General features: G+C 40.7%; 1 protein-coding gene across 2 annotated transcripts in view; it reads left to right on the top strand.

Annotated features, from left to right (window-relative positions):
* The window catches only part of rassf3 (Ras association domain family member 3), a 55,579-nt gene extending 39,833 nt beyond the window's left edge, over positions 1 to 15,746 (top strand). For both annotated transcript variants that reach the window (XM_007895286.2, XM_007895287.2), the window contains 4 exons: positions 8,615 to 8,722; positions 10,148 to 10,424; positions 11,968 to 12,083; positions 12,302 to 15,746. In XM_007895286.2, coding sequence (XP_007893477.2) covers positions 8,615 to 8,722; positions 10,148 to 10,424; positions 11,968 to 12,083; positions 12,302 to 12,451 — 651 coding nt within the window. In that variant the 3' untranslated portion in view covers positions 12,452 to 15,746. The remainder of the gene's footprint in view (positions 1 to 8,614; positions 8,723 to 10,147; positions 10,425 to 11,967; positions 12,084 to 12,301) is intronic.

Raw genomic sequence — 15,746 nt, 5'->3', positions numbered from 1 at the left:
ACATACTGTGCAGCTTGGGTTCAAGAAGCAGCAAGTGATGTCAGCTATTAGTGAACAAGTTTAGTTTTTTTAAAAGCACCATATTCACTGCGCTGTAGAGGTCTGACTGAACCCTAGGTCACCTACTTTACAGTAACAACAACAGCTTGTATTTATACAGTGCCTTTCACATAGAATAATGTGTGAGGGTTTTACAGTACCGAGGAAGGTTACAGAGTCCAGATTAATATCGAAAGAATGTTATCTGAATATTTTCAATGGCATACATACCACCTGGGCGTTTTTGCCATTTGCCACGTGGCTTACCAACAGGCAGTGCGTTGAACGCTCTTATTACTAAGATTGCGGTTTCTTTTTCTTTTCAGACCAGCTATGTGGGGTCACTCGTCTGCTTTCCATTTAGAGTTTTAGTGGGGTTTGTTATCTTGTTCCTTTCTGATATATGGACAACATCCAACTCTATCTCTCTGCTTCTATCTAGCCTTGATTTCAGGACCGCTGCTGTTCTGACTGATTGCCTGTCGGGCATCAAGCCTGACTCTGTTCTAACGTTCTACAGCTCAATGTCAACAGTACTGAGGCTCTTGCTTGGCTCCTGTCAATGCCTTCTCATCTCAGGCGCTGAACTCATTGACTTACTTGCAAGTGTGCTCATTCAACCTCATGGTGCAAAACAACAACAAAATTACATTTGTAATCAGTGTCTTGTTTGAACCCCAACTATCCTTCAAACCATGCATCTAATAATCCTTGCATTTTGATATAGAGCTTTCACGTCGGAGGACGTCCCATCTGAACACTAACTAGCTCTGCTTTCCCTCACCTCCGCAACATCGCCAAACTCCATCACTACCTCTCCCTCCAGGTTGCTGACACCCTCTTCCACGCTTTCATCACCTCCAGCCAGGCTTGACTACTCTCTTGCCCTGCTTGCTGGTCTCTTCTTCTCCCTACGCAAGCTGCAGATTCTGGTCCACATCGTCAAATACTTCCATGGTCTCACCCCTCCTTAACCCTGTAACTCCCATTGCTCCAGCCCTCTTTCCACTCAGAGGACACCATCCAGCCAGCCTCATATTCCTTACTCCACACTGCTCCACCAACCTGGAATCTCTCTCCGTCTCCACCTATAAAATCTGTATTAAAAAAGCCCTACCTCTTCAACTGTGCGTTCGGCAAGCATTCAGCTCCCACCTCCACAACCCAACTCACAATGAGATGTGTGAAGGGCTTTGAAATATCCTCTCATGAAAGGCATTCTATAAATGTAAATTGTGGTTTTCTTTTTACAGACATTTCTTTAACCTCAAGGGAAGATATATACAGACCAGTAATACAAATCCCCAAATCACTGCGCTGTAGAGTGACTGATAACTCAACTGCTCACCTCCACCAGAGAAAACATACTTCTCTCAACTTTGATCCCCTGTCCTGTTACACCTCCCCCACTCGCTCAGGTATCTAAAACTGCTCTCCTTATTCTTCTTCCATTCAAGATACACTCAGGGAATATGATTCACAAACGCATCATCGTCTCTTTCATGACGTTTAAAATGTTCCGTTTCCAGGCGGTGCGAGGAATTGCTGAAAGAAAAACAAAGGGAGTCAGTGTAGTAGGTTTGGAATGTATGTATACAAAATTGCACTGATACTAAAACCATCTCCTTTCAGTAGTAGCAGGAGCATGACTACCTTGTGACTCACACTGTCTGAACCTGTTGTTATTGCACGTTTCTTGGTGAACCACTGCCAACCTCACCAAATGCCCAGTTTAAATGCAGCATGATTCAGAGAGTAACCAAGGTTGCTAGGAAACATGGTAGAAGCTAAGACACAGGACTCATTTACAAAACAGCTTGATGCTAAGAACGGTAGGGTAGATGTTCTGGAAGGATGAGATCAGATGGGCCAAAGGACTTTGTTCATTCAAACCAATGCGATAAGATCTAGGGCTATTTCAATGCAAGTCAGAAAAAGGCGGGGTAAAAAATACCTGGGTGTCCTTGCATTCATCAGGCAAATATTCCTAAATGGAGAATGTGCTGGCAACCAATATAGACGCTTGAAGCAACATGAAGTGCTTGCGACCACAGGACAGATTTAAGATTTATTTAAAATTCTCTTGCATTTTTATTTTCAATATTCGCTGGGCACAGTCTGTGCTGTTGTGAACTACCAATAAGACATTTTACAGCTGACTGGGTGTGTTGTTTTGATCTGACGTGGAAGGGAGAAGAGGAACAATGAGATACCAGTTGGTGACTAACAAGCTGCATTATGTGGCTCAAATCTGATGAAAGGTGTGGCCCATATTTCTCACTGACCTACTGATCTCACTGATCTCCACAACATTGTCAGACTCCGCCACTGTCTCACCCCTCAGGCTGCCGAAACCCTCACCCACGCATTCGTCACATCAAGGCTCGACTACGGGAACTCCCTCCTCATCGGCCTTCGCAACTCTTCCCTTCACAAGATGCAGATCATCCAAAACTCTGCAGCTCGTGTACTCTCACGCACCAGGCTCCGTGACCCCATCACTCCCACCCTCGCCCGACTCCACTGACTCCTCATCCCCCAGAGGATTGAGTTCAAGATCCTCATCATCATCTTTAAGACCATCCATGGCCTTGCCCCCTCCTACCTCTCTGACCTGCTGATTCCCTACCAACCTGCCCGCTCCCTCCGTTCACCGGGCTCCTGTCTGCTCCATGTCTCCCGCCCGACCCGCCCTACCTTCGGTGGCCGGGCTTTCAGCCTCTCTGCCCCCACACTCTGGAACTCCATCCCACGGTCCCTTCGCCTCGCTTCCTCCCTTGCATCCTTCAAGGCTGGTCTCAAGACCCTTCTCTTCGATCGTGCCTTCGGTCACCTTCCCACCTCTTTGCCTTCCCTCACCCCTTCACGCCCCCTCCCCCATGCTCGGGATACGATACCTGACTGTTCTGCGCTTTGGAACGTCCTCCCGATGTGAAAGACGCTCTATAAATGTAATGTTGTTGTTGTTGTTGTTGACCTGTGCACAATCAGAAATGGGTCTATAATAATAATAATAATAATCCTTGTATTTGATATAGCGCTTTTCACATCTTCTAGTCGTCTCAAAGCGCTTTACAGAATAGACTGTAAAGTGAATTGACTGTATATTTGTGGGCGAAATGCGGCAGCCAATTCCGCACAGCAGTGTCCCACAGACAGTTGTGGATGAGTGACCAAATTAATATTGTTTTTTTTCTTGAGGGATTATTATTAGGCGTGTGGAGTAAGGAAATTTGTCCAAGGTTTCACTCTGCCTGAAATCGAACCCAAGTTTCTCGCTTGTAAAGTGAGTGCTCTAACCACTGAGCTACGACCACTGTCTATGACAGGATTGCTCAACACTTCCTGTTATGTAATTATTATACTCCTTGCAGTATCACGCCATCTGAACATCTCAAAGCGCTTCATAGCATTTACTGTATAGTGACTGTGTATTTGCAGGTGAATCAATTAGGTGAAGATGTTGGCCCTTTTGACATCTTTGTAATCCATTTTTAAAATGAATGGCATTTGAATGCTACGCAAGCCGACCCAACCACTTCTCCAGTTCTCAGAACTGTAGAAACTAAAACGTGTTCAGTGGGCTCAGATTTACCTCTTGAAGGAGCATAAGCTATATTTAGGAATGTAAAGCATCAGAAAACGCTATTGTGGTCCATCCAGTTGGTCGCAAAGTATTTTTAAAATAGAAAATCCTGCGTTACATGGAGTATAAATGCATGTTTTGTTCCCTCCTTTCTTCTTTATCACTTTCTTTTTCTCCTCTTTGACCACGAGTGAAGAAAAAGCCATCTTTGTTATTGGAACTGCAGGCGGCTCGATACCAGCTGATTGTGGCACAATGCAGCATTATGTCATACCAGAAAGAACAAACATATCTGAACAAAACTGATTGGAATTGTGCCAAACCCAGGCACTTTATATTAGCCCATTTCAAGTTTGTTAAAGTTTTCTGTGAGACTTGTTGCTCTTCTATGCTGTTATGTGTCAGTGTTTGAGTCAAACGACCCAGAAGTGACATTAATCCAGTATCCATCAAATCAGTTTACCTTTCTTCAGTTACTCTGTTCTTCTTTTTCAACCCACCTTTCCTCAATGAGGCGATTCATAGAGGGATACAGTGTTATAAGTGTCAGTAGCTCTCTGATACCTCATCCGATTAGTGATGATTTAGTTTTTCTCTCTGGAGGCACTAAAATGTATCAGCGGTAACACATTTGAGCTGATCCACTTTCATTATTAGTTCTGCTCCTTCATGATACTTAAAGAAGGAGCAGAAAAGGGACCATCAAGTGTAGTAACAGGTTAATGTGGAGACCTGTAGCTCAGTGGTTAGAGCACTCGCTTTGCAAGCGAGAGACCTGAGTTCAATTCCAGGCAGGGCGAAACCTTGGGCAAGTTTCCTTACTCCACACGCCTAATAATAATCCCTCCAAAACCAAAAACAATAATAAAATTGGTCATTTTCAATCTACGACTGTTTGTGGGACATTGCTGTGCGCAATTAGCTGCCGCGTTCGCCCACAAATATACAGTCAATTCACTTTACAGTGTGTTCTGTGAAGCGCTTTGGGACGTCCTCCCGACGTGAAAAGTGCTATATCAAATGCAAGGATTATTATTATTATTATTAATGTCTTTGATCCACCTCCTACCCAACATTGGAAAAGCTTAGTTTTTCAGAAGCAGTTAATACTTAAGAACCCCCCCAGAATCCTATCAACATTACACGTCCGTAGGTGATGATTAATAATCCTTGCATTTGTGATTTTTTTTCCATACTCACTTTAATATGAATTGTCACAATCTGTTTTGAAAGATTGCATTTTGCAGCCGCCCTCCCCCAAATGTATTAAGACTGGTGTTTTCATCTCTGTTCCTTCTTTTAATGGTTTGTAAAAATGTAAATAGATGAACTTTTTACTATATATATATATTCTTGAAACCTACAATACTAGAGTCTGCCAAGAAAATGTCTTTAAAAACTTGCAGAGAAGCTGATCCAAAATAAGCTCTTACTTAAGTATGATTTGTTTGGAGTCTTGGCACTTGCTGCAGGAGTCAGCTTGGCCTTGTATGGTCTCACAGTGTATCTAGCTTGCACTCCCAAAGCACTGAGGCAATTGATAACTTTTTTAAATGCATAGTTTTTAGCTAAAGTAGTTTTTTAAATATTTTTAAAAAAAACTTTCAAGCTTGATTTGGTTTGCAGTGTGTATAATTCTGCTGGTGCCTAAAATAAATTGAGCACAATTCAGTAATCTGCCAACATACTGATTAAAAACTGCACACTTGTGGAGAGCACGTCGTGTGCAATTTTCATCGCAGGTTTGAATTAGTTCTACATATCCTCTACACAATGGACGGCCACCTCAATCCATTAGAGAAGAAGCTCTAAGGAGAGGGAGTGAGGAAATCAAACTCGTCTTTTATACCCCAAAATATTGTTAGTGTCAATTTGACTTTGCTGGTAGCACACTCTCCTCTCGATCAGATAGTTATAGATTTAAGCCTAGATATTGCATTGCTGGCTTGTAGCAGCAGGCAGACAGCTCAGCCCACCTGCAGCCTGAAAACATGGTGGGGAAAGTTTACTTAGAGGGCAGGAAGAAACCAGGCACAGCCGGTACCCGGCAGAGATAAAGACTTCAGGCACTCTGACAGCAAGTTCACTTTATCTTTATTTGCTGTCAGAGGCTGACGCAATAACCTTTTGCTGATGTTCTCGAGTTCATAGCCCATGCTGATATTCCTATGGAATGTGCAATTCCAGATTACTGCAATGTGGGTGGTGATGTATCTTGGATGATGCCCACTCCCCCCACAATCACCTGTTTTCAGGTGGACGTAAAAGATCCCATCGCAATATTCAAAAAGAGAAGTTAGTTTCTCCTAGTGTCCAGGCTAACCATTCTCCAGATTAACTGGTTCACATCGTGACTGACTGTTTGACACCTCGCTGGTATAAATGACTGCCATGTTTGTCTGCAAAATAGTCAACACACTTAGCAATTAATTACCTGTGAGGGGTTGTGAGATATTTCGATATGCAAGCTTTATCTTACTGTTACTGCTTGTTTTAAGAAACTGAAGAAAATGTTGCACAGTTTATTTACTGAGAAATGATCTCTGCAAAGAGCAATGTGTAGCTCACGTAGTACAGAACACACAAAACAGCACATCCCTACTCTGCTAACAGTTCTATATTGTGACAAAGAAATTGTGCACCTCCAGTTACAATGTCACCATAATCTGCATTGACCTATGTCATTCTATCTGCATTGTATTATTGTAGGCAGGCCAAACATATTGAATTTTTTTTATGGGAAAATTAAATGAGGCAATAATAAAGTGAAGAATAATAAATGCCACCTGGCAGTGTTTTTAAGGCAGTATTTTAATTTTTTTTGCTTTACTTAAATGAACACTATTCATTTGCCTCGTGCCTCACTGGTAGATATTTGCATTAGCTTGCCTTGCTCCCTTATCTGTGGCCATGCTTACAACTCACCTGATCACCAGAGAGACAGTGCTGTAGCTGATCTGCTCCTGGATGAACGCTAACATTACAGTCATTGCAGATAACCATGGCCATTGTTGGTCATGGGTGTATGTAATTGCCTGTGAATACAGTCACTACACTTCACAGGAATACCAGGAAGAGCTTTGAGACTTTTCACCGACATGGTAAGGCACCATATATCGAATACAAGGATTACTATTCTTATCTGTCCCTCCACATGTGTGTGTTTGAATATTTTTTTGTTTTCTCACCTTTTCTTCTCTTCATTCCTTTCGCGGAGAGGCTTCTATTTTAGTGCAGTAGCAATATGAGTTCAGTATAAAGCCAGTATTCAGTATTCCACCCAATATCCCTCATTGAGAGTTGCATATTCAGTGCACCACACCATCAAATTAAAGATTTCTAACATTGTTTGCACTGTATAACCTGAAATGACTTCAGTGCTATGTTAGTCTCTGGAGGAAGTAAGATCCTCGTCTAATAGAGATGACCTCAGTGGATCCTATTAAACACGAGCACAGAAAATGGTGTCATCTGATCTTTGTGGAAAGTGCCAAATGTAAATGATTTGCATTTGGTTTATATTTTCTCCTTTAATGTCTATGCCAACTAATTTCACTACGTTGTTGCTTCCTTGTATACATTCAAGTAGCGTGATGCCTTTGAGTGGTAATTTGAGGTCTATTCTAGCCCATGGCAGTTCTGCAGAACTCCTGCTGAAGTCAATTCAGAGTTCAATCCTGCGCCAGTTTAAAGAGCTAATGAATATCACATGGACATTAACAAGTCCTTTTTGCACTGCAGCATTAAGAACATAGCTGTGTTTGTTGTGGTTGGGCATAAAAATGCAAATAAAGCTGGCATAATGCTGATTAGTTGCCTGGCATTTTGGAATGCTCCAGGAAGAAAGAATGAGTGTTGATTGAGAATGAGCAGAAAGTTAATTAGTCCTGACTTCTCAGTGGCTGCAGATTAATCTGTTCTACTAAAGTTAGAGAAATTGGAATTTCCATGAAGTAGAATACCGACCCTGACCCTTCAAACCCTCTGAATATATCTTAGACCATGGTGGTGATTGAACAACAACTTGCACTTATATAGTGACTTTCATGTAGGAAAAATCTAAAGCATTTTCCAGAGATAGTGTGGATCACTGTGCAAGGGGGGGTGGGCATTAGAGGAAGATGATTAAAATCACAGACAAAGAGGTAGTTTTTTTTAAGGAGGGTTTTGAAAATGGGGAAAGTCTGTGCGAGAGAGGAGTTCCACAGAGTAGGGGCCGAGTGAATGAAAGGTGCAATCCAAACCATCCATGTCTTTCTTACTAATGTCTCTGTGATTAACCAATTGACTCCTCAATGACCTTGCCTGGAAGCTTCAATAGTTCATTTCGTAAATCCACTGGTCGAGATTGAAGCGGAGTCATACAATCTTAAGAAAGGTCCAGTTCAATCTCAATATTTGCTGAATTTGCTGATCTTGACTTTGGCAGTTGGGTGCTAATATTTAAAGTCTCTGGACTGAGGATGGTAAAATCAGAAGCCTAGGGTGCGTCAGAATCAATTTCCACTTGAGCAGGTTCTGGAGTGCCCTGTAATTGAGAATACGACATAAAGCACTTGTAAACATTTCAGGTGAATCTGCCCGCACCAAAGATTATCCCACAGTAAAAATAATGTGATTGCCATTGGACAGAGATGAGGACATTAGGAACTGGTTCTACAATAAAGTATAAAGGCAGCTTTGTTACCTTGTTTATAGCCCAAGATACTGCAGAACCGGTTCAAGGATAGTTCAAATTACGAGTAAGGTGAAGACAATTCTGGTTTCCCACATGTTTCTATTTTAATGTAAGAAGAGCTGCCCTGGTCTGTGAACATATGGGTGCAGGTCATCAATTTCTTATGTCCAAAATATATCCTTCCTTTTACCTATTACTAGTCACAACAGATTTATTTGAATTATTCTCTACAGGGGGTCTTCAAACCTTTGCCAAACAATTGGTCAGCCAATCTTTGCTTGAAATAAGATTTTCTCCCNTTTTTGTTCCAGGATGTTGAGAAATCAAGAGAGCCACCGAAAGTTCTTACAAAAGAAGAGATCAAACAAAAAATCCACTTGTATAACACAGCAGTGGCAGACAGGTTAAAAATGACTTTGGTAAGTGATTTTTATAATATATATATAATATATATAATTAATTCCCACAAATGGAGATACCTCCAGACATAGAACGATTGATGCTAGATTTGCTAGACAGTCAACTACTGCTCATTTTTGGCATTATGTGAGAAAGCATCAATAAAAATCAAAAGACCACATGGACCTTAATTTACATGGCCTGCCAACTGGCTATCGTACAGTTGGACAATCTGGTCTATGTTTCCAGAGTTCTGTATTTCTGTGTCATGGTGGTCTGCAATCTGCCTGTCACTCATTTAACTAGCCCGAGGAGCAACTCCTACTGACTGGCACTTAGAAAAAGGGAAAAATGTAAATCCTTGTGCTGTTCCCCCCCCCCCCACCACCACTCGTTCTGTCTCTCCTATCTAACCAACTCAATGCTTAGCATTGACATTCAACTCTGTATTTGTGGCATTAAAGATCCCTCCTCCCACTCACAAGATCTGAAAAATGCCAAAACCCAGCTCCCCCAGAGCAATGGTTGAAGGTTTCCAGCAACTGCATAATTGAAAGTCTCAGCTTTATACCTAATTATGCAGCATTTTAAACTCTGAAAAAGTCTTGTAAAAGTATGTCTTTGTTCCTGGTTATTAAAATGAGGGCCCTTTGCGGTTTTGTTATTTGGTGTGTGACTTCACTCGAATGCTCTGGGAACTGAGGAATGCATATTTGAAAATTCCTCAGAGGGTTTTTGAAAAACTGCAGTCTTCTCATATTATACGCAAATTAAATTGGATGCTGCCCATCATTCAGACATGTGTGCAAGATGGCAGCCCAAGCTCAAATATCGTCTGAGTTCTTCAGCTCTGTTGGGTTGATACAAAAGTAGTTCCCAGTTTATTCTGGAGCAAAAGACCTTTTGCTTGTACCCCTTTTTTTTTCCTTAGGCAGAAAGAATACATTGGCCTAGTTAGAAACAACATTGTCCAGTGCACAGCTGAGCAATGGACATCAGGAAGGTGCCAGGTTTGATGCACAATCTGTACTGAGTTGGTTGATCTCAACTAATGCAAACCAATCAATGGTCACTAGAGTTGACTTCAGAGGTAGTGGGTTGGAAGTCAGACTGAGAATGCACACTGAAAATTCTTTATATAATTAAATAAATCAAAAAAAAGTGTGTGCCACGTTGGGGCAGGTTTGGGTTCGTCAGTGATCTTTTTAAGATGTGCAAGTCTTTCGAATGAGATGTTAACCCAAAGACCCGTCTGCCTGTTCAGATGGACATTAAAGATCTCATGACACTATTCGAAAAGAAAAGGAAGTTGTGTCGCAGTGTCCTGGCCAGCAATCCTCCAGTTTAGTTGATCATTAGTAAACCTTGCTTTGTTTTGAGTATGTGTGTGGAATCACAGTAGCGATCCTCTAATTGTATGTTGTTTTTTTTCTGTCTCTCTCTAGAGTTTAAGTAGTGACACATACACCGGCTTTATCAAGGTTCAGATGGACTTACGCAGGCCTATCACTGTACGGCCCATGGCAAATCAGGGGACAAATGTGCATAATAATAACAATAATGAAACTGCCTTCTACATGCCCAAGGGTATTGTCAACATCCTGCACATCAGCAGCAGCAATACTGCGAAGGAGGTCATTGTGGCCTTGCTGAGGAAGTTCTTGGTTGCTGATAACCCTGCAAAGTTTGCACTGTTCAAGCAGTTCAAGAAAGACGAGCAAGGTACTATGCTTTTGTGTAGGAGAAATATTTACTCAGAAATACTTTAAATAGAAGAAAAAAGTTAATTGGTTTAGGTGTACGAATGAGACGTCTCGGAAGCCGTGATAAGCTGCTATATCAAATGCAAGGATTATTATTATTATACAGCACAGCAGAGCACACACCTCTGTTTAACTAGAAGGAAATAGGAACCCTCAAATAATTTCGCAAAAAAAAATGTGGTCACTCAACTCAATCCACGACTGTTCCTGGGACACCTCTGTGCATAATTGTCTGCTCAAAAAATACAGGGTCAATCCACTTTACAATGTACTCTGTGAAGTGCTTTGAGACGTCACAACGACGTGATAAGGTGCGATACCAAATGCAAGGATTATTATTATGAATAATAATTATCCAAGTTAACACAATGTTGCAGTAAATGTTTACTTCTGGCAGACTGGTCGCTTCTTTATTCTACTATCACTACCCCCTCCTACACAGATGTTAAAACTCAAGAGCTTATTTTTAATGCCAAACAAGGCTACCAACCTTGAGGTTCATGAGAGTTTCATTTAAAAAAAATTGAATTAAGTCTTCATTCCGTGCATTCTCCCAGATCAGTATTTGGGGAACTGCAGATATCTGTCACGGTAATATGTGATTTGTTATTCTCTATAAGGCTTCCTTTGTAAATAAAACATACCAATGGAACTGAAGCCAGTCCTAGTTTGGTGAAATTCACTGTTGCCCTCACAGAATCCAGATGTACTTTCTGAAAAATTCCTGCTGAATTGTCACTTCTGCTAAAGAAGCGTTTGCTGAAAATTAGCACTTTTTAGAGTTTGTTTCTAAAGAGAACTGCTGGCTAAGCATTCTTTTTTTAAAAAAAATTCTTGTTGCTTAAAGCAAATTAATCAATGAAGGAAGTAACCCTGCTTCCCATTCTACCAGGAAAACCATTGTTAAAGCATTTGTTAAAAGAGGATGCTGTGACCACAAGTTCCTGTTCCACTGCAGACTGACGCCAATTTTCATGGGAACGTGATGCGAACGGACATATTTAGCACCAAAATCTGCTGTGGGAGGGCTGTGCCATAGAAGTTCTTTAAATAGGTGCTCAATTCACCAAATAAAGTGACTATTTCAGCCATGATTATGCAATGCTTGTCTTTGTAATGAAACCATCCCAAGACTGCAGCATTTGTAAGCAAACCCATCAGCGTTGCTGCTTCTCTATAGAGAAAAGCTACTCTCTGCCAGGTATGCAAAACTAGGTTACTTTTATAAATTATCTATTTTTTAAGATCCCTGAAGGCAGTAACATAAGGGTCTTGTTGCTGCACAAACTCTCGTTATAATTGTTGATTAAATATCAGTACTAATACAGCACTGAGTTTATAGGTGTGTGTGCAGGCGATTCATATATAGCTTCAGGGTAAAGGCATTTTATTCCACTGCTGGTCTGGAGTATATGCAAACAGACGGTGTATCCAACATACTGGCTCCTGAATTGTTGATCTATTTGACTCACCTCATGTTTTTCTTTCTTTCCTGTTTGCAGTCCAAGCAAGCAAATTGCTGGATTCTGAACATCCCCTTTACCTGTGTCTGCTGGCAGGTCCCAGTGCAGAAGGTCTAAATTTTATTCTGCGTGAGCATGAGACTGGAGAAGTGTTGGTAGGTGCTTTTCCTCTTGTCTATTATAGTCATAAACTCTTCATTGACAGACTCAAACTGAATATCCTAACCTAAGACCTAAAATGTTACTGTCTATTTGTATATGGCCACATCTCTACCAGTATTAGTTTTTAATTAGATTAGAGCAACTGAATTACATTGTAATTAATCATTTTTTTATTAGTTATTAATGCTAAACCTAATTGTTCTTTCTCCAGTGGGAAGCCTTTAGTCTCCCAGAACTGAAAAATTTCCTGCGTATCTTGGACAAAGAGGAAAAGGAACACTTTCGGGTTATATGCAAACGATATGCAGCCTACAGAGAGAGGCTTCAAGAGGCATTGAGAGAAGCAGGAAAACCTGGTTAATCTGGGCAAGAAAAGCAGTGAGGGACTGCTTCTTACAGGGACTATGTGCAAGTACAAGCCATGGGAGTTGCTTTCAGTCTAAGACTTCTTTCTGTTTTAGTGCCAGGGTACTGTATCTATATGTTTGTATGTATGTGTGTGCGTGTGTATGTGTCTATAGAACATTGAATCTATTCACAAAAAACAAGCCTTTTCCGAATCACTTAAATAGCTTGCACAAACAAATTAATGTTTACTGGACAATATAAATTTATTTATAAGTCGGTTGATCCTGTGTTAGTGATCATACTGCTTTGTTTGGCAACCACAAGGAGTACTGTATTAGTAATGAGGTGACCTCGTTGCAAAGCCTTTGTGATGCTGAGTAAAAGCATTCTGTCTCAATCTGGAGTGTCCACACTCAAAGAAATACTTCAAATACAGTCTGTGGGATTTGAACTCGTATTCCTGGTTAGGGTGACACCAAATACACAGGGTGACTTTACAAACTGGGTTAACCTGTAACATTTTGTCTTGCAGAATGCCCATCGATTTGAGGCGATGCAAGAAATCTATATGAGCAACATATGTTTTTGCAATGCTCTGTCTGTTTTAAGGTAGCAGCAAGTTATAATTGTAGTTTTACATGCAAGTCCTAATTGTTGTAAAGAGAAGAACAACATTTTAATGAAGTCTGTGGTTTAGAAAGGTGACTGAATTGTGCAGACGTGGAAGAATGGTAACAATAAGGAATGCAGCTGTTGAGGGATGAGTTTAAACGGTATGTGTGAAAGAAGGTTGAAGGCAAGTAGTGATGGTGAGAGATTATGAAGAAATTTATGATGAGATATGACTTTATTGTATGAGGATTGAGCAGAAGAAGGTAATGATTTGTTGCTCTACTTGAAGAATTTCTTCAAGATGGCAAAGTACAGATGGATAATCCATTGCACACTGAACAAAGAAAATAGAATTTATTTTCATAGATGTGCATGATTGCAGCATAATGAAGGAACCTAACTTAGGTTACAAGAAAATAAATGCCTATTGTTCAATAGAGCAGGTTATCAATAATTTAAAATGCCCTGCTATAAATAGTTAGGATAACAATGACAGTGCCCCACGATTTATAAGCCTGTTTGTTTTGTCTGGCATCGTGGAGGCGCTTTGTTTAAATGTACCACTTGGAACAGCCATGCACACACACAGACATACTTGTGTATACCTTGCTGTACGGATCAGCCGATCACATTGTTGTGCACGTAGATCAATGACAAGGATCTTAGTAATACTGTAAACAGGAGGCATCAATGCCAATTTGACCACTTGGGCGTGTTTCCTACTTCTGAAACATCTCGCTGTGTAAAGCGATCCTTCCAGAATGCTTCCAAACCCCACAGATGCAGTGTCTCTACTTACAGAATTGCAGAGGAATCATACGAATGGAAGTCAGACCAGGCATAATTAATTGCCGAGCACAGATTACGGCCAGGTTTAGAAATGTCATTTTAAATGACAGTAAGGTGGGAATGACCAAATTTAAGCATAGTAGTAATCACAATAAAAGTGCCATTTTTTTTGAATTTCAAGATGTATATAAAAATATTGGTGCTGGTCCATTGAGAACTGAGGTGATGAATGAATGCACAGTGCAAGGAGCTTCTTTGAAACTTAGTCCCTTGCTACTGTGCGAGTCAGTAACACCAGACATTGTCCTTCTTTATACTGCTCTGTGACCTTGTGCCTCGGCACTTTGTAAAGGATTGCTTTCAGTAGGAGAAACTTCATATCAGCGATGCACAGGGAAAAGTAAATGTGCTGTGCATGAGAAATGAGAAACCCAAGAATCCTAGGTGTTGTAGTTAGTGTGGTAAAGAAGGCACTTTAGAGCTGAACAAAGCACCGGCTCTTAGGTTCAGAGTCTGTGCATTATCTTAATTTAAGTCGTCTACATGGAGTTAAAAATGTGAGGTTAATAGGTTAGTAGTTTGCACCCCTTGCCTTCGTGGATTATATTCAGAATGTTGGAAACAAAGAAGGAGGTATCAGTAAACTGCATGCTTTATCAGGTGTAATACTAACACCCTACACTGTGAGAATTCTACTACTGGTCCAATATAAATTGGCTTTTAACTTTCAAATGACAGATACGAAGCACAAAGGAACACTCCTGCCTAGAGTGCGCTCTGTGAAGGGAGCTGTATTAAAAAAAAAGCAAGTTGTGTAGTAACTAAGGTAGTGCGTTAACTGTGAGCGGCACAGAGTGATAAGCGAGTAGCTACTTTTGCTCGAGCATTGTAGTTTTAAATCAACAATTGTAGATTTTTAATATTTTTCACAATGTGGCTAATTCTATTGAATGGCACACAGTAGTTTGCGCAGGAGACACTTTAGCTATCGACCAAAGAGAATGCAAACGTACAAACCAAGATTGTGTGGCACAGAATTGATGACAGATAAATTTTCCTGGACCGAAACGTTAATGCTGGGCGCTCATTTACTAAAAACAAAAAAAGAACAAATTTTAAACTGTACGCAGCTGCAGTGCACAACCAAAAATGTACCGTGCTTTAATTGGTTCTGGAAGGGGTTTAACTTGTGATGTGGTTTAAATCCGACTCCGGTGTTAGAAATGGCTAACAGATGCAGTGGTTTTCAATTCCCGACACTGCCTGGAACCAGTATCCCTCAAAGTTTACCTGATGTGTGCCTTAAGTATTCCGCATCTGTTAGCCATGCTCAGCTGGGAAGAAAGGGAGACGCTAAATGAACAGTGTAAATTGGTTCCACGTTTCCATGGGAAGCACATATATTGCAAATAAGTGTGTGGGTCCTGTATACTCAACAAGTTCCAACATCAGAATGTGAAATATTCATCAAATAATGTTTATGGACCAAAATAATTTTCTAAGTGTTCATCTACTGTTAAAACCAGTAAATATATTAATGTGCTACTACTGTATTTATCTTTTGGACCATTTCCAACTACTATTTTTTGCTCCAAAATGAAGTATGTGATTGGGAATGTAAGAGTAACCACTTTTTATTATGATTTGGTAACATAATTAGAAACGTAAAAAAAAAAGCCTTCCCCAAAAAGCGCGGACATTTTATTTTAAAATCATATGGAGATATTGTGGAGCAGCTCGCTGCCTTCCTGACGTTTTAAAAGCCACAAACGACAGTGTTGGTGTGGAGCTTTGCTTGCGAATGCTTGACTTTAGATATTGACTTTAGACTGTTGCTGTACAAGTTGTCTCAGGGCATTGTACCTTTAGAGATATAATGCCACAATTGTGGTTGTATTTGGTGGGGG

Source organism: Callorhinchus milii, unplaced genomic scaffold, assembly GCF_018977255.1.
Source record: "Callorhinchus milii isolate IMCB2004 unplaced genomic scaffold, IMCB_Cmil_1.0 Scaffold5, whole genome shotgun sequence".
Taxonomy (NCBI): Eukaryota; Metazoa; Chordata; class Chondrichthyes; order Chimaeriformes; family Callorhinchidae; genus Callorhinchus; species Callorhinchus milii.
This window is presented reverse-complemented; position numbering and strand designations above follow the sequence as displayed.